General features: G+C 58.7%; 1 protein-coding gene across 2 annotated transcripts in view; it reads left to right on the top strand.

Moving 5' to 3' along the window:
* The window catches only part of PDE6B (phosphodiesterase 6B), a 28,605-nt gene extending 5,350 nt beyond the window's left edge, over nucleotides 1–23,255 (top strand). The window contains exons 4-22 of one of the 2 annotated variants that reach the window (XM_072738073.1): nucleotides 13,145–13,285; nucleotides 13,385–13,459; nucleotides 14,303–14,367; nucleotides 15,094–15,160; nucleotides 15,244–15,291; nucleotides 15,964–16,113; nucleotides 16,233–16,376; nucleotides 16,873–16,938; nucleotides 17,199–17,345; nucleotides 17,903–18,010; nucleotides 18,097–18,206; nucleotides 18,308–18,395; nucleotides 18,734–18,834; nucleotides 19,014–19,121; nucleotides 19,583–19,646; nucleotides 19,933–20,007; nucleotides 20,896–20,979; nucleotides 22,083–22,239; nucleotides 23,032–23,255. In XM_072738073.1, coding sequence (XP_072594174.1) covers nucleotides 13,145–13,285; nucleotides 13,385–13,459; nucleotides 14,303–14,367; nucleotides 15,094–15,160; nucleotides 15,244–15,291; nucleotides 15,964–16,113; nucleotides 16,233–16,376; nucleotides 16,873–16,938; nucleotides 17,199–17,345; nucleotides 17,903–18,010; nucleotides 18,097–18,206; nucleotides 18,308–18,395; nucleotides 18,734–18,834; nucleotides 19,014–19,121; nucleotides 19,583–19,646; nucleotides 19,933–20,007; nucleotides 20,896–20,979; nucleotides 22,083–22,239; nucleotides 23,032–23,093 — 1,860 coding nt within the window. In that variant the 3' untranslated portion in view covers nucleotides 23,094–23,255. Of the gene's footprint in view, nucleotides 1–13,144; nucleotides 13,286–13,384; nucleotides 13,460–14,302; nucleotides 14,368–15,093; nucleotides 15,161–15,243; nucleotides 15,292–15,963; nucleotides 16,114–16,232; nucleotides 16,377–16,872; nucleotides 16,939–17,198; nucleotides 17,346–17,902; nucleotides 18,011–18,096; nucleotides 18,207–18,307; nucleotides 18,396–18,733; nucleotides 18,835–19,013; nucleotides 19,122–19,582; nucleotides 19,647–19,932; nucleotides 20,008–20,895; nucleotides 20,980–22,082; nucleotides 22,938–23,031 lie in introns of those variants that run through there. The other variant, XM_072738072.1, reaches the window with a different exon arrangement.
* The last annotated feature ends 810 nt before the right edge of the window (nucleotides 23,256–24,065 follow it).

Here is a 24,065-nt window from a genome sequence, read left to right as displayed (position 1 = left end):
CTGATGGGAGCGAGGCCGCCGGTGCGGGATGGGTGCAGAGCCCGCGGGCAGTGAGCTCGGTCAGGTCCACGGGAGGGCGGGGAGAAGGCGGCTCCTGTCCACGGGAGTGGGGAAGCTGAGATGCGGCCCTAGGCTGAGCCTCAGCAGACCTGGAGGGTGCCCTGGTCGCTCCACCCACCCCGCTTTCTGCTCTGTCTGCAAATGCTCTGTGCGTCCTGGCCGTGGGCTAGAAACCCGCTTCACAGGCCGGGAGGCTCCTGTGCAGAGGGGCAGCCTGGGCAGGGGTCTGGGGTCATAGGCAGCCCCACTGGTTGGGGAAGAAAAAAAAGCCTCTGGGAGAGATACCTGCCCGGGGCATGGCTGTGCTAAGGGGGCAGCGGGAGGGCCCTTGGGGAGGACCCGACGACCCCCGACCCCCGGGCAGAGGAAGAACATGGCCCGAGGCCTTCGGAATCGCGGCTGGGGCTGCTCAGGCAGGGCTTGGGCAGCGGGGGCAGCTGGAGGGCTGCGGCCTCGGTGCCTTGCGGGGGCGGCGGTGAGCCCCACTCGGGAACAGGCGCCTCCGCCGGGTCCGGCTCCCTTCGCCCTATTGATTTGCTTCTCCCCTGGTTACCTCAGGCCGCGGGTCGGGTGCAGGGTGGAAGCCGGGCCCGGCCCGGCCACAGCCGCGGGAGCCTCTCCGTGGGCCTGGGGCGTTGCACATAAGCCAGTGCCCCGGGCTTCTGTTTGTGGGCTGGGGGGCGGGCAGGTGTGTTGTGGGGGGGCACTTACTCTCTGGCGCGACCGGATGCCCCGACGCACCCGTGTTCACGGCCTAGCCCGGACCCAGCAGTTCCCCAAGGAGCCCCGCTGCCCCCTCCGGGGAGGGTCTGGGGAACCAAGGGCCGGGCGCCTCCCTGCCACCAAGGCGGCCTCTCCGGGTCCCGTGGCTCACAGGGAAGGAGGCCCACGTGCGCACCAGCCCGCACACACACACATCTGCAAGTACTTCCACGTGTGACCGTGAATCCACGTGAGGTCAACCCGAGCCCTCGCTGGGCCGGTCACCGCGCGGGTGGCCCTGGCCTCCCCGCTTGCTGGGACTCGAGTTGCCCCCCCCACCCGCCGCCCTACCCGCTCCCGTCGTCCCGCTCACTCACCAAGTGCTCAGTCGCAGTGGGTGCACAGCGAGAACCCACTCGCTAGGCCGTCCCCACGGGACGCATCTTACCAACCGGAGGACAGTGTTCATGTGCAGCCCCGTTGTCTTTAGTCTTGCAGACTCTGCTCATTTCCAAAATGCTTCGATCAGCATCCTTCCTCGCCTCCTTCAGCGAGGTGCTTTCAGATGGTGGTTTGATTCCCTCGTCAAGTCCGCATTCCTTCGTGGAATCCCCCAACCGCTAAGTGACTGGTTTATGCGCAGGCGTGAAGGCTCACCCTTTGTGCTGGAAATTTCTAGAGGCCTTAACAAATGCATCATGACAGGGACACACAATTACAGCGTCACACAGAGTGACTTCACTGCCCTGAACATCCCCCACGCTCCACCCGCTCATCTCTCCCTCCCCACCTGCACCGAACCCCTATCCTTTGGCTGTCTCCAGCTTTGCCTTTTCCAGAAAGTCATAGAGTTAGAACCATGCCGTGTATAGCTTTTGCAGGTTGGTTTTTTTCCCTTAAAATGCATTTAAGATTCTTCTTCTTTTTATGGCTTGATAGCTCATTTCTTTTGGGTGCTGAATAATATTCCATTGTGTGGATGAATCACATTCACCTATGAAAGGACACCTTGATTGCTTCCAGTTTGGGGCAATTATGAGTAAAATTGCTATAAACATTTGTGTGCAGGTTTTTGTACACGTGTAACTTTTCAGTTCAGTTGAGTATATACCAAGGAGTGCGAGGAGCGCTGGATAATATGGTATAACCGTTACTTAGCTTTGTGAGGAACCGCCAGAAAGCAACTGTGCCACTTTGCATTCCCATCATCGAGGAATGAGAATTCCTGTCGCTCTGGATCCTTGTCAGTTACTTGGATCTTAGTCTTTCCAATAAGCGTATCTCATTTTTGTTTTAATTTATAACTCCCTAATGATGAATGCTATTGAGCATCTTTTCACATATTTATCTGCCATCTATATATCTTTTTTTTTTTTAAAGATTTTTTATTTATTTATTCATGATAGTCACAGAGAGAGGAGAGAGAGGCAGAGACACAGACAGAGGGAGGAGCAGGCTCCCTGAGGGGAGCCCAATGCAGGACTTGATCCCGGGACTCCGGGGTCACGACCTGAGCCAAAGGCAGATGCTCAACCGCTGAGCCACCCAGGTGACCCCAGGAGTTTTAAATTTTAATGAAGTCCAATTAATTATTGTTTTCTTCATAAAGTGTAGTTAAGCGTTCTATCTTAAAACTCATTACCACGTCCATCTATAGGCGATTGGATAAAGTAGACGCGAGACGGCTGATACATATAATGGAATATTATTCAGCTATACAAAGAATGAAATCTTGCCCCTTCCAATGACATGGTTGGAGAGCATATTGCTGAACAAAAGAAGTCAGAGAAAAATACCACGTGATTTCACTTATATATGGAATTTAAATAATAAAACAAACAAGCAAAGAGGAAAAAAAGAGGGAAGAAACAAAAAACAGGGAACACACTGACGGTTCCGGGGGGAGGTGGGGGGTAGGTGAGAGAGGTGTTGGGGATTAAGGAGGGCGCTTGCAGGGGTGAGCATCGCTGTTGTATGGAAGTTCAATCACCGCATCGTACGCCGGAAACTAAGATAGACTGTGCTAACTAACTGGAATTAAAATAACAGAGTTTTTTTACAACTTCATTGCCAAATTCAAGGTCACCCATATTTTCTTCTATGTCGTCTTCTAGGAGTTTTATAGTTTTGTGTTTTATAGTTAGGTCCATGAATTAATATTTATAAAAGGTGTCAGGTCTGGGTCTAGATACACTTGTTAGCATATGGATGTCAAATTGTGCAAAAATTATCCTTTCTCCATTGAATTGCCTTTGTTTCTTCATCAAACTGCAGTTATGTGGGTCTATTTCTGGGTTCTCTGTTGTTTTATTGATGTATGCATCTATTTTTTCACTAATACCATAGAGTCTTGATCATTTTAGCTTTATAGTCCTGAAATCAGAAATATCAATTCTCTAAATTTTTTTCCTGTAGTATTTATTATACTGGCTATTCCACGGGTGGGGGGGGGGGGATGACTTTCCACACAGACTTTAAAATCAGTTTGTTTATCCCCACAAAACACCTTGCTGATATTTTAGTCGGGACTGCATTTGTTAATTTGTACCTTAGTATTTCATTTTTATGCTAATGTAAGTGCTTCTGTGTTGTTGATTTCAAGTTCCAATTAGGTATTGATGAATGTAAAGAAAAGTGACTGACTTTCATGTATTAACCTTGTATCCTGTGACCTTAAAACAATCACTTATTAGTTGCAGGAAGGTTTTTCTAATTGATTCCTTGGTATTTTCACATAGAGAATCACGTCATCTGCAGGCAGACAGTTTTATTCCTTCCCTTCCAATCAATATACATAGTATTTCTTTTTTTCTTTTTTATCTTACTGCACTTGCTAGGACTTCGTTGAATATGAGCAGTTAGAGGGGACATCATTGCCTTATTCCCAATACTAGGGGGAAACATCCAGTTTCTCACCATTAAGTTTGATGCTCACTAAAGGATTTTGTAGAATTTTCATCTATCTAAGGAAGCTTATTTCTGTTTGGCATAGAGTTTCTATTCTGAATGAGCGCTGGATTTTTGTCAAATGCTTGTTCTCCATCGATTGATACGATCATGTTACTTTTTCCTTCTTTAGCCTGCTAATGTGGTAGAGTACTTTTTTTAAAGATTTTATTTATTTATTCATGAGAGACATAGGGAGAGAGAGAGAGGCAGAGACCCAGGCAGAGGGAGAAGCAGGCTCCCTGCAGGGAGCCCAACGTGGGACTCGATCCCGGGTCCCCAGGATCACGCCCCCGGCCGAAGGCAGGTGCTAAACCACTGAGCCACCGGGGCTGCCCTGTGGTAGATTGTATTAATCGATTTTCAAATGTTGAGCCAGCTTTGCATACCTGAGATAAATCCCACTTAGTCATGTAGTGTACTTATTTTTATACATTATTGGATTGGTCTTGCTAATATTTTATGGAGATTTTTTTGCATCTATGTTGATAAGACATTTTGGTCTATAGTTTTTCTTTCTTGTGATGTCTCTATCTGGTTTTGGTATTAGGCAATGCTGGCTTCATAGAATGGGTTAAGAAGTGTTCCCTCTGCTTCTATTCTTTGAAAGAGATTGTACTGAATTTGGTGTAATTTCCTATGTATGTAATTTCTTCCCTTGATCAATGAATTCGTCAAGGACCAGTGCTTTCTTTTTGGGAGATTATTATTCCAATATTTTTATTTTTATTTTTTTTATTCCAATATTTTTAATACATATGCTTCTGTTCAGATTATTCCATTTCACCTTATATGGCTGTTGGTAGTTTATATCTTTCAAAGCATTGAAAAATTAATTTAATCTAAGTTGTCACATTTGGGGGCTCAGTGTTGTTCTTAGTGTTTATTATTTTTTTTCTTCTGCTTGCTTTAGGCTTAAATTGATTTTCCTTTTCTAGTTTCCTAAAATTAGATTATTGATTTCAGGTCTTGCTTCTCCTCTAATCCTCTATCCTCCTAATATTATCCTCCTCTAATCTCCTCTGTCCATTTAATGTTGTAAACATCCCTCTAAGCACCGCTTTCACTACATCCCACAAATTTTAATAAGCTGTATTTTTTTTCATTTAGCTCAAATTCTATAAATTTCTTTCGAGAATTCTTCTTTGACCCATGTATTATTTTTTTAAAAATATATTTTATTTATTTATTCATGAGAGACACAGAGACAGAGAGACAGAGAGACAGAGGCAGAGACACAGGCTCCATGCAGGGAGCCTGACGTGGGACTCGATCCCGGGTCCCCAGGATCAGGCCCTGGGCCGAAGGTGGCGCTAAACCGCTGAGCCACCGGGGCTGCTCTGACCCATGTATTATTTAGAAGAGTTCTGTTTCATATATTTTGGAATTTTCCAGCTACTTTCTGTTTATTTCTGATCTCTAGTATAATTCTACTGTTTTATGAAAATATATTCCTTATGATTTTTATTGTTTTACATATGTTAAGATGTGTTTTATGGCCCAGAATATGGTCTATTTGGGTGAGTGCTCCATGTGACCGTGAAAGAACATGTATTCAGCTGTTGTTGGACGCGGGGTCTGTTGATGTCCGTTATCTCCAGAGCGGTTTAGCTCCCCTCTCACTGATTTTCTGCCCGCCAGGTCTATCAATTAGTGACAGAAGCGTGCAGAAGTTGGCCAGCTCGCGGGTTTATCTACCGCTCCCCCAATTCTACCAGCTTGCTAGGTGCATACGCAGCAAGGGTGCTCTCTCCTTGGAGAAATGCCCCCCGTGTCATTATGTAATGTCCCTTTTTACCACTGACAGTTTTCCTTCTTCTAAAGTCTGCTTTGTCTACAACAGTTGCAGCTACTCCAGCTTTCTTCTGATTGGTACGAGCATGCTATAGTATTTCTCCATCTCTTTACTTTTTTTCTAGTTATTTTTATCGTGGTAAAAGACATAACATAAAATTTACTGTCTTAACCAAGTCTACAGTTCAGTCATATTAGGTACATTCATATTGTGTAACCAACTCCAGCATCCGTCTCCCGAACTCTCCGCATATTCCCAAACTGAAACTCTATTCTCATTAAATACTAATGCCCCAGCGCCCTTGTCCCCAGGCCCTGGCACCCATCACCCTACCCTCTGTCTCTGTGCTTCTGGCTACTCAAAGTACCCTGTGTAAGTGGAAGCTTACGGCATTGGTCTTCTTGTGACTGGCTTGTTTCATTTCACATAAAGTCCTTGAGGTTCGTCCATTTTGTGGCAGGTATCCAAATTTCTTTCTTTTTAAGACTAAATAACATTCCGTTGTCTGGAGAGACTACATTTTGCTATCGTGACGTCCATCAGTGGACGTTGGTTTCCTTCCACGCTTTAACACTGTGAATAGCATCGTTGTAAATCGGAGTGCACAAACACCCCTTGGAGACGCTGCTTTCAGCTCTTTTGTACACACCCAGATGTGGAATTGCTAGGTCATAGGGCAGTTCTAGTTTTAATTTTTGAGAAACTTTCCTACTGTTTTCCACAGTGGTGGCACCATTTTCCATTTTCACCAACAGTACGCAGGGTTCCAATTTCTCCACACCCTCTCCAGCACTTGTCATTTCCTGTGTGTTTCTACGGTAGCACACTAATGGGTGTGAGGTGGTACTTCATTGCAGTTCGGGTGTACATTGCCCTAACGATCAGTAATGTTGACCATTCGTGTGAGTATTGGCCGTCTGTGCATCTTCTTTGGAATGTCTGTTCAAGTCCTTCACCCATTTGGGCAACAAAAACTCATTTTTGTTGTTAAGTTTTAGGGATTCTTTACATTTTCTGCATATTCACCCCTTACAAGATATATGATTTGCAAATATTTTCTCTCATTCTGTGGGCTGCCCTTTTACCTTTGATGCACAGAAGTTTTTAATTTTCAGAAAGTCCAATTTTTTTTCTTTTTTTGACTATGCCTTCATCCCAAACTCAGTACCAAGAAGCTTTTGTCCTACATTTTCTTTTAAGAGTTTTATAGTTTTCGGTCTTATATTTAGATCCTTCATTTTCAGTTAATTTTTGCAAAAGATGTGAGGTAAGGATCCACCTTAATTATTTTGCATGGAAATATCCAGTTTTCCCAATACCATTTGTTCAAAGACTATCTTTTCCCCCAGTGAATGATCTTGGCACCCTTGTTGAAAATCATTTGACCACTTATGTGAGGGTTTATTTTTGAACTTTCTATTCCATTCCATGGATCTCTGTGTCTGTCTTTATGTCAGTATTACAGTGTTTTGATTAAGGTAGTTTTGTAGCAAGTCTTGAATTCAGGAAGTATAAGTCTTCCTCCTTGTTCTTCTTTTCCGAGATTGGCTATTCAGGACCCTTGAGATTCCACATGAACTTAAGGATGGGTTGTTGGTTTATTTTTTTATTTCTGCAAAAAACATCATTGAGATTTTCATAGGGATTACACTGAATTTCTAGGTCACTTTGAGTGATATTGATATTGTAGCAATATTAAGTCTTCCAATTCATGACTAAAGCATGTCAATTTATTTATGTCTTCTTTAATTTATTTCAGCAATGTTTTCTAGCTTTAGTTCTCATAACAATACTAGCTTTTATAATGGCCCATGTACTTACCTTTATTGAAATCTTTATTTCTTCATACAGCTTTGAGTCCATCTTATGTCCTTTCATTTCCACTGCAGGACTCCCTTTAACATTTCTTACAGGGAAGGTCTAGTGGTGGCAAATGCCCTCAGCTTCTGTTTACCTGGGAATGCCTTGATTTCTCTCTCAGTTTGAAGGACAGCTTGGCGGATATAAGATTCTTGGTTGACAGGGGTTTTTTTCTTTTACCTTTGATTTTAGCTTTTTCTTTGATTTTTTCTGACCTCCAAAATTTCTTATAAGAAATCTGCAGACAGCCTCAGGAGCCTTGTGTGTGACAAGTCACCTTCCTCACTGTTTTCAAGGTTCTCTTTGTCTTGGCTTTTGACAGTTGATTATAATGTGTCTTGGTGTCAGTGTTTTTAGTTCATCTCATTTGGAGTTTGTTGAACTTCTTAGTTCACATTCATGTATTTCATCAAATTCAGAGGGTTTCCAGCCCTTATTTCTTCAAATACTGTCTCTGTGTATCCCTCTGCCCTGGCAAGGTCTGGCCCACCTCCCTTAGGGCTGACGGGCTGAGTTGCTCTCATTCTGCCCTTGCTCTGTGGCCCCCTCTTCTCCCAGAAGTGGATAATGCAGCTTCCTCTCTTCCTTCCTCCCGGGCCCCAGAATTGCTTTGAGGACATTTCCCCAACTCTTATCAGCAGCATCTCCAAACAGTGGCCTCGGGCCAGGATTCAAATCCAACCCCATACATTGTAGGTGTAAGTCAGGGAGCGTTTTCTTGGCCCTGACCACACACACACGTTTCCCCACTGGGTGTTGCCCAGGTCGTTGCCCAGGTCGAGGGAGGGGTGCAGTTTCCTCCAGGGGAAGCCAGGTTTTTAATTATCTGTCTGTCGTGTCCTGAGCCCCCACCTCAGTGTCCAACTACCCCCACTTGACTGCTCCCCTTTATAAATATAATCAGGGCTCTGTCTGCCACTGTCACGGACACATCTCAGGGTCCTTCTGCTCCTGCACCCTGACTCAGGAGTCAGAGCCATGCTTGGAAAACTTGGGTCACGTCACTGGGTGGCCTCAGGGGCTCCCGTGCAGTCCCCTCCCCTCCTCTGACTTTCCCCACCCCCCGCTCCACCCCAGCCATCGTCCCCCTGGGGTCCCTCTGCCAGGAACAGCTTCCACACACTGTGCAGCTCCTCCGCAGGGCACCCCCCGCCCCAGCTCCACATCCAGCGCTGCTCTCCTGTTCCCTCGGTCTACTCATATCTTGTAACAAGCCCAGCGGCTGCTCATTTTGATCGCGTCCTAGCTGCCCGCCGCCCCCACCCAGAAGGGAATCCTAAGACTCGGATTTTTGTCTGTTCTGTTGTCCAGTTACCCCAGCTCTGAACCAGGCAATGAGTACCATTCCGGCAAATGAATTGCCAGCGCCTGGGAACCAGGGGCTACCTGGAAGGCGAGGTTTCGGGCCCCTCGGACCACACGCATGCACGTGGGCTTCCGGCCAGGGCTCCGGGGGACTTCGAGGTGGGCGTCCGCGGCTCTCCGTGTGCCTTGACTTCCTGCTCAGACATCCCCCCGTCCGGGCAGAAAGCTGTTTCTGACACCTCATACCATGAGCAACATTTTAAAGAACCGTAAATAAGTTGCCCGAAGCACAGGGCTGTCCCTCACACCTTCGGGGAGAAAGGTCCGTCGTGACCAGGGACCGCCCCGCGCAGCTTGCCCTCAAGCCTGCGGCTGCCTCCCACTGGCCTCCGCGTGCTGGAGAACAGGGCCCCCCCCCTCCGACCTCGCAGCTCTCCAGGGTCCTCACAGCCACTCAGCAGGGCCCTGGCCCTCAGCCCTGACCACCCTTCTGGCACACTCCACGCAGGGGCTCCTGTCAGTCCCTTTCCGGAAGCATCTAAGCCATTTGGTCAGAGGTGACAGAAGCAACAAGGTCAACATTAGGTGCAGCCATGGATGCTGGAATTTCTCCGTGAGAAATCTGCTGAGTCGAGTGACTGGTCAGTTTTAGCAGAGTGACTCCCACTGTCCAGCGGGCCACAGGGCGCCAGAGGCTGGATGAAGGCCCCACTGGACAGGACTCTGTCCTCTTCCACCTGCTAGGCTGCCCGCGCCTGCGGCTCACTTGAGGACCACAAGACAGGCGCAGCCCCTCCCAGGGCCGGACAATCGCAGGAGGCCATGCGGACAGCCCAGGGCTCAGCTGCTGGCCCCATATTCTTGTCCTGTGCCTGAGCAGAAACGTTCAGAAGTCAGGAAGCAGCCAGGAGGGGCTGGCACGCCTCTCCCCGCTGGGCAGTGCCAGCCGACTTGGCGGCGGCCCCCACGTGACGGCCCTGGACACAGAGCTGGGGAGGATGTGCCATAGTACAGACCACCTCCCCGCGACAAATCACCTCAGGAGCATGGATAAAGGTGAACTCTAGTGAAATAGGGAGGAGACGATGAAGGCTTCCTGAGGCCTCCTGAAGGGGGAGAGTGGTCAGGCCTCAGTAGGCAGCGCTCCCCTCCAGGAGGCCATGCAGGCCTCTGTTGTCCGCCCCTTGGTTTCTGAGGTCACCGCTGCCCCCGGGCTCATGTCGGAGCACGAGTCCACGAAGAGCAGTGCCGCAGCACCCGGCGGATCGTGGCTCCGGCCCGTCAGCCACCTGGTGTTTGGTTCACATGACGTGTGGTGGCGCTGGTGTGCTGGCTGCTGATGTCAGGAAGGGGTGACCCCTCCCCAGGGAGGGGCCGAGGTCCAGGAGATGAGGTGTGACTTGCACCCTAAAGGAGCGACAGGTGAGCCAGGTGAGGCCCTAGTGTGAATCAACAAGTTTCCTATATTTTATTTTATTTTATTTATTTATTTTTTTAAAGATTTTATTTATTCATGAGAGAGACAGAGAGGGAGAGAGAGAGGCAGAGACACAGGCAGAGGGAGAAGCAGGCTCCATGCAGGGAGCCCGACATGGGACTCGATCCCGGGTCTCCAGGATCATGCCCTGGGCCGCAGGCAGGCACTCAACCACTGTGCCACCCAGGGATCCCAGTTTCCTATATTTTAAAGATGAGATTTCACTTAAGAAGCTGGGTTTCGGCGCAGCCGGTTAGGCATCTAACTCTTGATCTCGGCTCCAGTCTTGACCTCAAGACCTCGGGTTCAAGCTCTGCGTTGAGCTCCATGCTGGGCGTGGAGGCTGCTTAAGAAACGCAAGCAAGCAAGCCTGAGCCCCGTCCACTGACCCTGAGGGCCCTGGCCTGCTCCTCTCTACCAGGCGACACGGAGGGTGTCAGCCGATGCCGGAGTCTCCTTGGCCGGGCGTCCCGGGGCGGGAAGGGCAGGAGCAGGCTCAGAAGGCCCCAGGCTGGGGTCGAGGCAGTGCTTGAGAGGCCGTCCAGGAGGCCCAGGCCCAGGGAGAGTCAGGAAGAGCCACCGCACAGTGACACAGCACAGGCAGCGCATGAAGACACCTAGACCAAGTTCCAGAACAATCCAGGGGGTGGAGCTCAGACGAGCGGCGGCAGGGACCGGGAGGGCGCTGGTCCTAGATCCTGACTCCACAGATGTGAAGGTTCATCCCGCGGTGTCCCACCTCAACGCTCACTGTGTGTGCCAGACTCGGCTGGGAAAGTTAAAGAAGGAAACGGGGCGGGGGGGTGGAGGGCTGCGGCCCCCGGTGAGCCGGCTGCTGGACGTGTGGCCCAGCCATGGAGCCCCCGACGTCCTCAGGGCCAGGAGAGAACCCGCTTCAGAGCAGAGGCCAGCGCAGGCCCGACTGGAGCGGGCGGGGGGGGGGGGGGGGGGGGGGGGAGAGGGCCAGCGCAGGCCCGACTGGAGCGGGGGGGGGGGGGGGGGGGGGGGGAGGGATGGGCCGGGGTGGGGAGTCACGGAACGGAGGGTCACCCTTGGTGTGCATCTTGCATCTTCCTCCCGGGGACAGGCTGTCCGACGCCGCGGGCCCCTCGGCCTCCCCCAGCCCGGCTTCCCCGTCCTCACCGTCCTAACCCGGGCGCCGTCTGCAGGGGCCCAGGGGGCACATGGGGGTTAGATGCGCGGGATGAAAGCGCTCGCAAAGGCCCCCAAGACACGCTGGCACCGCTCGTGGGGGCTCTCGGGGAGCCTGACTCGTCCTCCAGTCTTCTTCCCAGCACCCTGAGGGGCGAACGTCACTGTCCCCACTTTACGGGTGGGGAGACTGAGGCCTGGCAGTCAGCTGAGGAGAAGCAGATGGGCGGCCCCCTTGCCAAGTGGGGGGAGGGAGAAGCGTCCTGTGTCCCGGCGCCCCCAGGACTGGGTGCGGGCCAGCAGCTCATACCAGGAGGGGGGCCCCGAGCAGCGCGTGAGCGGCTGCGGGTCCACGCTGCCCCGGGTATCCGTGCTCAGGCAGCCGCCAGCCCGGGACCGGAACTCGCACCCCAGAGTGCCGAGCCGCACGGCGTTCAGGGGGCCAGCGCGCACGCAGGTGCGAGGTCTCGGTGCCCAGCGCTGCGATCCGGGACTGGGGCACCGCGCAGCCTCCCAAGCCTGTGCGGGGTGGGCAGCCCTCGCCGGCCGCTCAGAGTGGAGCAGCGTGTGGGGCAGCTGCCGAGCACCGGCCCCCCAAAGACAGCTTTAGGCTCAGACTCCGAGGTGAGGACGCCCCAGAGAAGTGCTGCGAAGGCAGAGGACAGAGCTTGTGCAAAGGCCCTGTGGCCACTCGGAGTGCGTGCCGAGGGCTGGTGGGAGGGCCGCGGGCCTTGGACACTGATGGGCAGAGAGGGGCAGGGCCGGGCCACCAGAAAAGCCTCCTCCAGCCACGGGGGGTAGTGGGTGGATCAGGTCTCCAGGAACCTTGCAGGGGGGTGGCGGTGTGGGAGCTGCGCTGCCTCCTGGTGAGAGCACTCCGGGGTACAGGGGTCTCCGGGCCCATTCTTGCCTGGGACAGCAGGGCGTCTGCGAGGGGCTGGGGGCAGCCGTGCAAGGAGGCCCCGGGACTAGGCGACATGCCCTATGGCCGGAAGGTAGCAAGGAGGCGAGTGGGGCGGCCTGGAGGTGGGCCTCACGGGGTTCCTCTGGGCCTGGCCAGTGACCCGGGGGCCGACGACCTGGGCAGGTCAGGCCGAGGCTCACACAGCCGGTCCATGAACCGCCACCCTCGAGCCGTTCTATGGTGTCCGGAACGCGACACATGCCCGTTCCCAAGACGCAGCCTCTCAGGCTGATGGGGGAGGCGGGCTGCTCAGAGTTCCGCCCTCGCCCTTCATGCAGTCGCCCCTCACTCACCCACCCGCCAGGGTGGCTCTGGACCTCTGCCGTCCCACGCGTGTGTACGTGTTGGGGGGAGTGACAGTTCACACCCAGGTGCTGCTGTGCCCCCAGGTGCTGCTGTGCTCCCCAGGTGTGCGTGGAGGGGAGCGACAGGCTCACAGGCGTGCCCCCAAGTGCTGCTGTGCCCCCAGGTGTGCGTGGAGGGGAGCACAGGCTCACAGGTGTGCCCCCAGGTGCTGCTGTGCTCCCCAACTGTGTGTGGAGGGGGCCACAGGCTCACAGGTGTGCCCCCAAGTGCTGCTGTGCTCCCCAGGTGTGCGTGGGGGGTGTGGCCACAGGCTCACAGGTGTGCCCCCAGGTGCTGCTGTGCCCCCAGGTGTGCGTGGAGGGGAACACAGGCTCACAGGTGTGCCCCCAGGTGCTGCTGTGCTCCCCAAGTGTGTGTGGAGGGGGCCACAGGCTCACAGGTGTGCCCTCAAGTGCTGCTGTGCTCCCCAGGTGTGCGTGGAGGGGAACACAGGCTCACAGGTGTGCCCCCAGGTGCTGCTGTGCTCCCCAGGTGTGCGTGGGGGGTGTGGCCACAGGCTCACAGGTGTGCCCCGCAGGTGCTGCTGTGGTCGGCCAACAAAGTGTTTGAGGAGCTGACGGACATCGAGAGGCAGTTCCACAAGGCCTTCTACACGGTGCGGGCCTACCTGAACTGTGACCGCTACTCCGTGGGCCTCCTGGACATGACCAAGGAGAAGGTGAGGCCCGCGCTCCTCCTGGCGCCGCGCCGCCGCAGCGCTGCCTCCCTGACCCTCCCTGACCCTTCCTGACCCTCCGTCCCTCCTGTCTCTGCTCAGGAATTCTTTGACGTGTGGCCTGTGCTGATGGGAGAAGCGCAGCCGTACTCGGGCCCACGCACACCCGACGGCCGTGTGAGTCGGGGAGGAGGGGCAAGGCGCAGCCTGAGCAGCGTGGGCGTGGGAGGTGGGGACAGGGGTGGTGGGCTGGCTGGGACCCGACCCCTCTGGAGGGAGGCTCTGAGCGCTTGTGCTGCCCCCTGGCTCCGGCTGCTGCTCAGGGGCGGGAGGCAGGGGCTATTCTCCAGGGGAGGGTTGTCAGCCTCGCTGGGATGACCAGCATCTGTCCTGTGTCCTACCCTGAGTCCCTGTAGCAGCTCCGTGAGGAACCGTGTAGACGTGTGTGCACGCGCGTGTGCCTGTGCACGAGAGAGGTGGGGTGAAAAGGGCATGGAAGCGTGGGCAGATACCTCCGCCACTTACTGTGCGTCCAATCTGTGGCACACTACCCCGCCCGGCCATGCCTCGGTGTCCCCACCTGTCCCATGGGGGCGGTAGCTGCCTTCCTCACAGCGCCAAGTGCCAAGGGTGTAGAAGAGGCCCTGCACGTGGCGTGGCTGTGACCATGACCTGCCTCGGTTGTGTGTGTGTGTGTACGTGTGTGTGTACAGTGGGCCCCGTGTGTGAGTGGGCCGTGTGTGTCCATGTGAAGGGGGGGGGACCCAGCTTGTGTGTGGGCTTGAGCAGGACACAGAACGTGCGCGTGTCCCACGAGCGTCGGGGGTGGTCTGCGTGTGTGGTCGTATGTAACGGCGTGGGCGCATGTGTGCACTTCCCTGTGTGCACGTGCAGGTTGTGCGTAGCTGTGTCGGTGAGGTGCGTGTGCACGTCCGGGTGGGCACTGGGGGCCCCTCTGCTCCGGGGGCTTCCCTCTGCGGCCTGGCCCGGCCGCTCACCACCGCGGGGGTCCTTTCACAGGAAATCGTCTTCTACAAGGTCATCGACTACATCCTCCACGGCAAGGAGGACATCAAGGTCATCCCGTAAGTGCCAGGATTTTACGAGAAGCGCCAGCGGGGGCGGGCACCCCAGACCCCTGCTGGGTGGGCCTCCAGGAGTCACCACATGGATTCAGCAGCCTCCCGGGGGTGCTCCCTCAGCTGTGGGGCACGCAGGACGGGGAGGGAGGGAGGGAGACACCGTGACGGCCAGGGTGGACCTCCAGGGGCCCAGGTGAGCCATCCAGGTGGCCCTGCCAGCAGCAACTGACCTTTACATCCCTCAGGGTCACTTCTTAGCTCACCCAGCCATGCAGGCCGGGGTGGGAGGGGTGGGGGGGGGCAGAAGCCATGGCCCGTAGGGCGGGAGGGGAGGGGAAACCCAGGTGGGGGGCAGGGCCGGGCTGCAAACCAGCGAGACTGGGGAGAGCTGCTGGCCGTGTGGCCCCAAGACCCCACGAGCCTGTGAGGACCCCACCCTGCAGGTCCCACGAAGGGACTGGGCTCCCGGGGGCGGGCCGGCGGGCCAGGGGACAAACGCTGAGCTCCAGGCGCTCCTCCAGTGGGAGGGGGGCTCCGACAGGCTGAGGGGCCTCCGTGTAGCAGAGGCAGGACGAGCGGCTCAGACACCCCAAACCTCACCCTGCCTCCTCCGAGTCTCCCGGGACATGGCCCGCGAGCTTCCCACCGCCCCGGAGCTCCGGAAAGGGAATACAGGGACACCCAGAGCCCTGAACCGCAGCCCGGCCCGACGCCCTGCTCTCCCCGCAGCTCGCCCCCCGCCGACCACTGGGCCCTGGCCAGCGGCCTTCCGACCTACGTGGCAGAAAGCGGCTTTGTGAGTCTGGGGGCCCCGCCCGCCCTGCCCGCCGCCTCCACCGCGGAGGGCGCCAGGCGAGTAGTGTCCCCCTCCTCTTCCAGATCTGTAACATCATGAACACCGCCGCGGACGAGATGTTCACGTTCCAGGTACGTCCCCCTCCTTGCAGAACGCGCGTCGTGCTGGGCAGGAAGACGCTGTGGTTCCGCAAGGCTGCACCGAAGCAGCGTTTGCTCCTGAAGAAACCACCTCCAAACCTCCGGGGCCAAGGCGGCCCGCATGCCCCGCGGTGCGGGTGGGTGCGGTGGCTGCGGTGGGTGCGCGGCCCGGCTGCAAGGGGCCTCCTGTGGGGCCGGCTCCTCTGGGCAGGGCCCGAGTCAGCGGGGCCGCGCCACTGGCCTTGGTCTCCAAGACCTCTCCCGCGACTGGCCAGGGCTCTGGGGCCGCAAGTCGGGAACAGCTGCACCACTCGTGGGGCCGGCAGAGGGTCGGCAAGGCCCCGCTCCCGAGGACTGAGAGCGTTAGGGGCAGAGGGCCAACCGGGCTGGAGCCTTCGGAGCCAGGGAGCCTGCGTGACCGCGAGACCCACGCCCCGGAGCCACCTGCTGGGCACGTAGCCTCAGCTGGGGCCCGTGGGAGAGGTCCCGGCGCAAACCCCCAGACCCAGAGCTCCTGGCCACGGGGTGGAGGCGGGGGTGCCACGTCCACAGGAACCCTGAGCCCTCACCGCCACCTGGGGACAGAGGACATCGCTCGTGCCCGCTGGGTGACGGGCCGGGCTGCAAGCAGCGTGGCGGGCACCCCGACGCCTCTCCCTGCAGGAAGGGCCCCTGGACGACTCGGGCTGGGTCATCAAGAACGTCCTCTCCATGCCCATTGTCAATAAGAAGGAGGAGATCGTGGGGGTTGCCACGTTCTACAACAGGAAGGACGGGAAGCCCTTCGATGAGCAGGATGAGGTCCTCATGGAGGTAAAGCGCGACTCGGGGTGGCCCCGGGGGGACACGGGCACAGCGGGGGAGCCCTCGCCGCCTTCCACCTGCGGCCCGAGGACGCGCCCACAGAGGTGGCACCGCCACTCTGTCCACAGTCCCTCACTCAGTTCCTGGGCTGGTCGGTACTGAACACCGACACCTACGACAAGATGAACAAGCTGGAGAACCGCAAGGACATTGCCCAGGACATGGTCCTGTACCACGTGAGATGCGACAAGGACGAAATCCAGCTGATCCTGGTAGCACTCCTGTCGCCCGCGGCCCCTTCTGCCCAGAGGGGAGGCAGGCCGTCCTGCGGCGGGGGGGGCTGTGGTCGAGCCCCGAGCCCCCCCGGCGGCCCACGGGCTCCGCGCAGCCAGCAGCTGTCCCTTCCCTGCGTCCCGGGCCCGAGTGGGTGGCGGTCCTGCGTGCTGGCCTCCCGCGGGCGTCGTCCATGTGCCGGAGAGGCCGGGAAGGACCCAGGGAAGGGCAACCACTGCCTGCGCCGTCACCTACCTCTGAAGCTGCGGCTGGGGCTTCCAATCAGCTTGTGCCAGAAGCCACCTTGGGCCCCCAGGAGGGGCGCAGGGGGCGCTGTCACCCCGTCCCTGCCACGAGGGGCACCATTCCCCCTCAGGGGCCCTGTCCCCCCACAAGGGGCCCCATCCCCCCCCAAGGGACCATTCCCCCCCCAGGGGCCCCGTCCCCCCCACGAGGGGGTGGTTCACTCCGACTGACCGGCCCCCTTCCTCCCAGCCAACGAGGGAGCGCCTGGGGAAGGAGCCTGCGGACTGTGAGGAGGATGAGCTGGGAACACTCTTGGTCAGAATCTGACCCCCACCCCTCAGGTGGACCCTGGAGGGGCGGGAGCCCTCCCCATCCCGGGGAGCTGTGTGCCTGGGGTGTCCCCGCCCCTGCTGTCTGGGTGGGGCCAGGGACCACAGGCACGTGAGTGTCCCCCCCCCCCCCCCCCCCGCAGGAAGGGCAGCTGTCCCCACGCTCCCGGGGCGTCTGAGGTGCACAGAGGATGCTGGGAGGGGCACAGCCCAGCCTGCCCCCCTCAGCCCGCCGTCCCCCCACAGAAGGAGGTGCTGCCGGGGCCGAGCAAGTTCGACATCTACGAGTTCCACTTCTCGGACCTGGAGTGCACGGAGCTGGAGCTGGTCAAGTGCGGCATCCAGATGTACTACGAGCTGGGCGTGGTCCGCAAGTTCCAGATTCCTCAGGAGGTGGGGGGCAGGGCAAGGGGTCCCAGGTCCGAGCCCCAACAGTGGGCACGAGTGGTCAGAGATCCGGGGCCTGCAGGGCGCGCACAGGTGCCCAGAGGAAATGCAGGACGAGGGCATGTGTGGGTGCAGGTGGATGGGGGTCGGTCGTGGGCGTCCCAGGCCGCCAGGTGAACGCGGAGAGCCCCTCGGAGCACCCCCGCCTCCACCCCACTCCCCAGGGAGCCCCCGCCCAGTGAGGAGCAGCCTGCCTCGCGCTCCCCTGGGAACGGGTGCATGCTGGCGGCCTCAGAAGCCGCTTCCCTACGTACTGAAGGGAAACACGAAAGAAAGAAGTACAGAAATTATTAATAGAATTGCTTCGATTTCAGAATCCTTTTCTGACCCTCAAAGTCACCGAGGACGCCCGGGCCCCAGCCGGGGTCACACACACACACACACACACACACACCCGCACGCTGCCTGCGGGGGTGCGTCACACCCAACCGCCCCTAGAGCCTGGGCCTCCGCGGCCGCCCCCCAGGCCGGGCCACAGTGCTCAGCCCGGCGGCCTCCCCCAGGTCCTGGTGCGCTTCCTGTTCTCCGTGAGCAAGGGGTACCGGAGGATCACGTACCACAACTGGCGCCACGGCTTCAACGTGGCCCAGACGATGTTCACGCTGCTCACGGTGCGCGGCCTGCGGGCGCCCTGCGGGGGGCGGGGGGGCGACCCCTGGGGCGGGCGGAGGCGGCGAGCCGGTGCCTGTGTCCGCAGACGGGCAAGCTGAAGAGCTACTACACGGACCTGGAGGCCTTCGCCATGGTGACGGCGGGCCTGTGCCACGACATCGACCACCGCGGCACCAACAACCTGTACCAGATGAAGTAGGCGCCGGGGGCGGGGGCTAGCGGAGCTCGCGCCGCGGGAAGCACGGGGGCACCCCCAGCCCGCTGCGGGCCTCTGACCCAGCCAACCTCCGCCGCAGATCCCAGAACCCCCTGGCCAAGCTCCACGGCTCCTCCATCCTGGAGCGGCACCACCTGGAGTTCGGGAAGTTCCTGCTCTCCGAGGAGGTCCGTGTTGGCCCCCCCCCCCTCGGGGCAGGTCCCGCGCCCGCGGCCCAGCGACGACAGCACAGGGCTCCGAGCGGCCTCCGAGGCCCGTTGGGGGCTGCAGTGGGGTCAGGGCGGTGGGTTGGACTTGACACCCGCAGGGGGGTGCACCCCAGTCTCAGGCAGCGGTGGGGGCCGAGCGCCTCCCAGCGCCAGCCCAAGGCCACCTGGGTCCCCTGGGCCCCCGGAGGCGGTGCCATGACCTGGGGTAAGAGCCGGCCAGCAGCCCGACAGGGACCCACGGGCGGACCCGGGAGGGGGCAGACCGGCCCGCACCGCGACCAGAGCCCTCCCCACAGACCCTGAACATCTACCAGAACCTGAACCGGCGGCAGCACGAGCACGTGATCCACCTCATGGACATAGCCATCATCGCCACCGACCTGGCGCTCTACTTCAAGTGGGTGCACCCCCGCCGCCCCGTGGGGGCGGCCAGGAGCCGCGGGGGGCTGCGGTGGGGAGCAGGGGCCCCACAGGCCTGGGCTCTCTGCCTCGGTTTCTCTCCTAGAAGGGTGCTTGGGTGAGGGTCGAGGAGGAGGAGGGGGCAGGGCGTCGACTCTCTTTGTTCTTGGGGTTCAGGAAGAGGACAATGTTCCAGAAGATTGTGGATGAGTCTAAGAACTATGAGGACAGGAAGAGCTGGGTGGAGTACCTGTCCCTGGAGACCACGCGGAAGGAGATAGTCATGTGAGCAGTGGGGGCGACAGGAGCCCCCCCAGCTGGTCGATCTCAGACGTCCCCCACAAAACTAGAAGACCCCCGGCCCTGCCCGAGGGGGCCGCAACAGAGCAGCTCGTCTCTAAACGGCTTTGCTAAAGCGTCAAGCCAGCGCTCCATCTGCCCTGCTCCTCCTCCTCTGCGGGGGACAGGACAGGACTGGGGGTCAGACGGCCCATTTCCTTAGTTCATGACCTTGGCAGTGATTTCCTCACTTATGAACCTCCGCTGATGCGCCCCGAAACGGGGATTCAGGACTCGGTTCCCGCTGCAGGCCTGCCCCCGAGGTCCACAGGGAGGCTGCCTGATAAATACCTGTTCCCCGGGGTGGCGGGGAGCACGAGGGTGGGGCCTGCAGTGGGGGGAGTGTGAGGTGGCCGTGGAGGGGTGGGAGGGGGCCAGCGGCGCCCTGGAGCTTCGTCTGCCCGCAGGGCCATGATGATGACGGCGTGTGACCTGTCTGCCATCACCAAGCCCTGGGAAGTCCAGAGCAAGGTCAGAAGTCATGCAGGGCCCCTCCTCCGGAGACCGCAGGGAGAGGAAACATGCGCCCCCCCCCCCCCCGCAGCCCTGCCCCCCCCCTGCCCCAGGGCTGGGGGCGGCCACACTGGGAAGTGCCAATGAGCTCCCTGTGCACTAGGCCCAGCCTGAAGAATTGGGGCCCCAGAGGGCCTGGGACACAGGAGACCGAGGGCAGAGGAGGGCAGGAGCCTCTCCTCAATTTCTGACCAAGTGCTGAACCCCCCCAAGATGACTGCCTTTTATGCACCCACCCCCCAAGGTTGCTCTGCTGGTGGCGGCTGAGTTCTGGGAACAAGGGGACTTGGAAAGGACAGTTCTGGATCAGCAGCCCATTGTGAGTGTTACTTCCAGAATCTTCTACCCCACCAGGCTCCTTGGGAACCTCGGGCCTCGCTTGGTGCACACAGAGAACCCCTGGGGACTTGGGGTCAGAGACCTCAGTCTCACTTTGTGGGGTTGGTCATGTGACACGAGGTGGGTGTGAACTTCGATGGCTCGAGATCTGGGTAGGGTGTAGACCCCGACCTAAGGTCTGCAGGAAGCTGTGGTGCCCGGGCAGAAATGGAAAGTCCTTGTGAGAGTGGCCCGAGCAGGCTGTGCCGTGAGGCTCGGGCAGGCTGGGAGCTGCTCCGGGAAGGCCTGGCCCGGGGAAAGTAGGGTGCCAGGGAAGGCCCGTGGCCGGGGCCCGGCCCACACAGGGGACGGACGAGGCTGACGTCCTCCGGTCAGCAACGTGGCTCGACTGGGGTGCTGGACCACTGCGGCCTCGACGTGGACTGGTACGGGCACAGCGCCGTCCACGCGGCCTCGGTGTGACCCAAGGGCACAGGCACAGCGCCGTCCACGCAGCCTCGGTGTGACCCAAGGGCACAGGCACAGCGCCGCACCATCCAGGACCGCCCAACCTCAGGGGGAGGCTCTGGGGCCAGGGCCAGACCGAGGGAAGGGCACCTGCAGTTTACCCACAGGGTCTCAAGCCAGGGCTGTGGTCAGCACCGAGGGTGGCTCCCAAGGACCAGGGGCTCAGGTGCGGGCAAGTAAGGGGCCTTGCCCGGTGGCCCCAAGCGGGGAGGGCACCCCTGTCCAGGCCCAGCGCCATCAGGAGGCTCAGCCCCAAGCAGAGGCTCCGCCCTCATCCCACGGACACTGTGCGCCGGGGCTGCGAGACGGGCCGGGGCCGACTCCTGCAGGCTCAGAGGAGGTGTCTCTGCTCCCCCACAAGCCGATGATGGACCGGAACAAGGCAGCCGAGCTCCCCAAACTACAGGTTGGCTTCATCGACTTCGTGTGCACGTTCGTGTACAAGGTGAGCAGCGTGCATCAGGGTCACAGGCGGGCGGCACGGGCTGGCCCAGGGCCTGACCTGCCGCAGCCCCACCTCCGCCCCGGCACTTAGGCCTGAAAGCCACAGCGTCACTCCAGCCGCTTCCACCCTCTGGAAGGGCCGCCACTCACCGGGAGGCCTCACCCCAAGCCCCATCTAGGGCCCCCACGCGTGGCCTACACATTTTCAGGGCACAGACTGCAGTTTGCCTGCAGGCACATGTGTTCATGGCTGTGAGGCCAGGACAGGGAGGGCCGCCTGCCACAGCTGGGAAGGCCTCTCCCGACCAACACATTGCACACCTGAGGTTGACAGTGGACATAAGCTGTGACCTCGCAGCCCAGAGGACGCACGGGGGTGTGCTGGGGGGCCGGGTGCAGAGCCCTCCCACGTGATGCCCTATGCGGCCCTGGGCTCCACGCCTTCTGGCCCTGGCGGCTGCAGGGACCCACACTGTGACCAAGGGGTGGTCTGGTGCTGAGCAAAGTCACCCCTGACCGGGCAGGCCACGCCCCACCTCGACCAACGGGCACCCCAGCTCCCTTTGCTGCCCCCTCAGCAGGGCTGCGAGCACTGGGAAGGAGGACGGGACCAGGATGTGCATCCCAGTCCTGAGGTCGCAGGTCACGGCCCCACCACAGCGCTCCCCCTGCCCCTGCCGTCCTGAGTCCACCCGCCCACTCCATGTGCACACACGCACACACATGTGACGTAGGACATCTGAAGAGGAGCTGCAAGACCTGCATGTCTGCCTGAGTCTCCCCGGGACCCCACTTCTGCCATTGATGTGCCTTTGGCATTCTCAGGATCCTTGCTCGGCTGTGGCCGTCCGCGCCATGGGCACTCACACCCCACAACTCCCCGTCCCCTCCTCCCTCCCAGGGCTGTGCTGCAAAGTGACCCCTCAGTGGCCTCCCCTTCTCCGTCAGGCAGCCCCCCGCCCCGGGGTTTCCTCCCGGGGGAGCGAGGCAAGGCACTGGGGGGCAGGCTGGTGTCAGCAAGGGCCAGGCCGTGGGGCTGCCACCTGCCCCCCCTGCCTGGGAAGGGTCGAGAGGTGTGGTCCGACCTCCTGATTCTGTGTCCAGGAGTTTTCCCGTTTCCACGAAGAGATCCTGCCCATGTTCGACCGACTACAGAACAACAGGAAGGAATGGAAGGCCTTGGCTGATGAGTACGAGGCCAAGCTGAAGGCCCTGGAGGAGGAGAAGCAACAACAAGAGGACAGGACAACAGCCAAGAAAGGTCTGGGCCGCAGGGGTGGGCATGGGTTAGCCGCCCGCGGAGCGTGTAACGGGACAGCGAGGCAGCAGAGGCGAGCCTGGAGGCAGGCAGGTGGCCCGCGGCACGGGGACCCTCAGGCGCGGGGCCTGACGAGCAGGAACAGGGAAGGGCCCCTCCGTTCCCGGCCAGGACCACGTTTCCTCCAACCAAGTAACTACGTGGCTTCCGCTGCAAGAGGGGAGGGAAGCCCGGCAGACACAGCCCCGCAGCGGCCGCTGCTCCCCACTAACCCGCTCAGAAAAATCCACCCGTAACGTCCATGCTGCCCTCAGAAACCGGTGGAAGACCGAAGGGTGCCCGAGTGGCTCCGGCCGTGACCTCGGGGTCACGTGCAGGAGGGAGCCTGTTGGCGCCCCCGCCCCGCCTGTGCACACACGTCCTGTGCCCCCTCAGATAAACAAAATCTTTTTAAAAAACCAGAACATAAGACCTGTAAGTGAGCTAGGAGTCGGGCGCACGGGACACGCTTCCCCGGCCCGCGTCACAGGTCTCCGCAGCTGCCGCTGCAGGCATGTGCTTCCGCGGCAGGGTCGCGGCCCCCAGGAACCCGATGGCACCGCCCTGGCACTCTCGGAGGAAACGCACGTGAACAGGGCTTCGGGGCTGTGAGGGCCAGAGCTGACGGGTCACGGGAGCGAAGGCAGGAAGGGCTGAGGCCAGGCTGGCTAATCAGCTCAGTCGGGCACCGGGCCGAGGAGGACGCGGGGGGCAGGCTGTGCGCACCCTCCCCTCACCGTCCCGTCTCTCTTGCAGCAGGCACAGAGATTTGCAACGGTGGCCCCGCGCCCAAGTCTTCCACCTGCTGCATCCTGTGAGCTGCTCCCGGGTTCGGACGGCGCCCCCGCCTCTAAGGGTTTGCTACACGTTAGGAAGCCCCAGAAAATAACTAAAGACAATTTTGGATATTTTGAAACTTTTTTAAGGTCTGTGTTTTTATAAACTCAACTATGAATAAAATTTAGTGTACCTCACGCTCAGCCACCTTCCGGGTGTCCCACTGCTTGCCACGGAGAGCCCTCTGGAAAGGGGCTGTGAACTGTGCGTCCACGAGGGCTGGGTGGGAACGCCAAGCACACGACTACTTATGTGTACACGGGTAGACGAGATACGTGCATGCTGTTGCCAACCTGGCTTAGAAGGAACCCTGACCAGAAACTTGGAATAAAATAAAAACAAGTTGTCCTTTTCTCGTGTGACCCACCGGAAAGTTCTGCCAGAAGATCAAGGCCCGAGTGGAGGAGGGGTCACAGGCCTGACCTCAGCACAACCCCTGCACAGCCCTCCGCACAGATCGCCTGGCGTCGCCAAGTCCTGTCCAAGTGACGGCTTCACGCTCATGACCCAGCACGGCCAGACCCGACCAGGACACACGACTCCTGGGCGATTCAGACGCTACTTATCTGGGAGAAACTAGGGACTTTTAACCCCAAAGCATTGGTTCCCCCGACCCTGGACACTGAACCCACAGCAAGCTGCTCTCAGCTGCGCGATCAGACGCCTCCAGAGTTCCCGAGCTCCTGGGCAGGTGGGGGGACGGGGAGGAGGCAGGTCCCTTCTCAGCAGGGGCTCCTGGGGACACCCTCCCTGTAATCAGGGCCAGGCCACCCACCAAGCGGACGACACCAGCCAAGCACTGCGGGAGGGGCCCGGCTCCCCGAACCTTCGCCCTGACTAAAACCAAGGCTTTCAAGCGCTCATATGCTGCTCCTCCTTCCTCTCATGTTTGCAAATGAATCCATTTTTCTATCAAAATCTAACTCAGGGACAAGGATGTGCTCCAGACCTGG

This window comes from Vulpes vulpes, chromosome 14, assembly GCF_048418805.1.
Source record: "Vulpes vulpes isolate BD-2025 chromosome 14, VulVul3, whole genome shotgun sequence".
Taxonomy (NCBI): domain Eukaryota; kingdom Metazoa; phylum Chordata; class Mammalia; order Carnivora; family Canidae; genus Vulpes; species Vulpes vulpes.
Note: the sequence above shows the minus strand (reverse complement) of the source record. Positions and strands in the feature narration are given on the sequence as shown.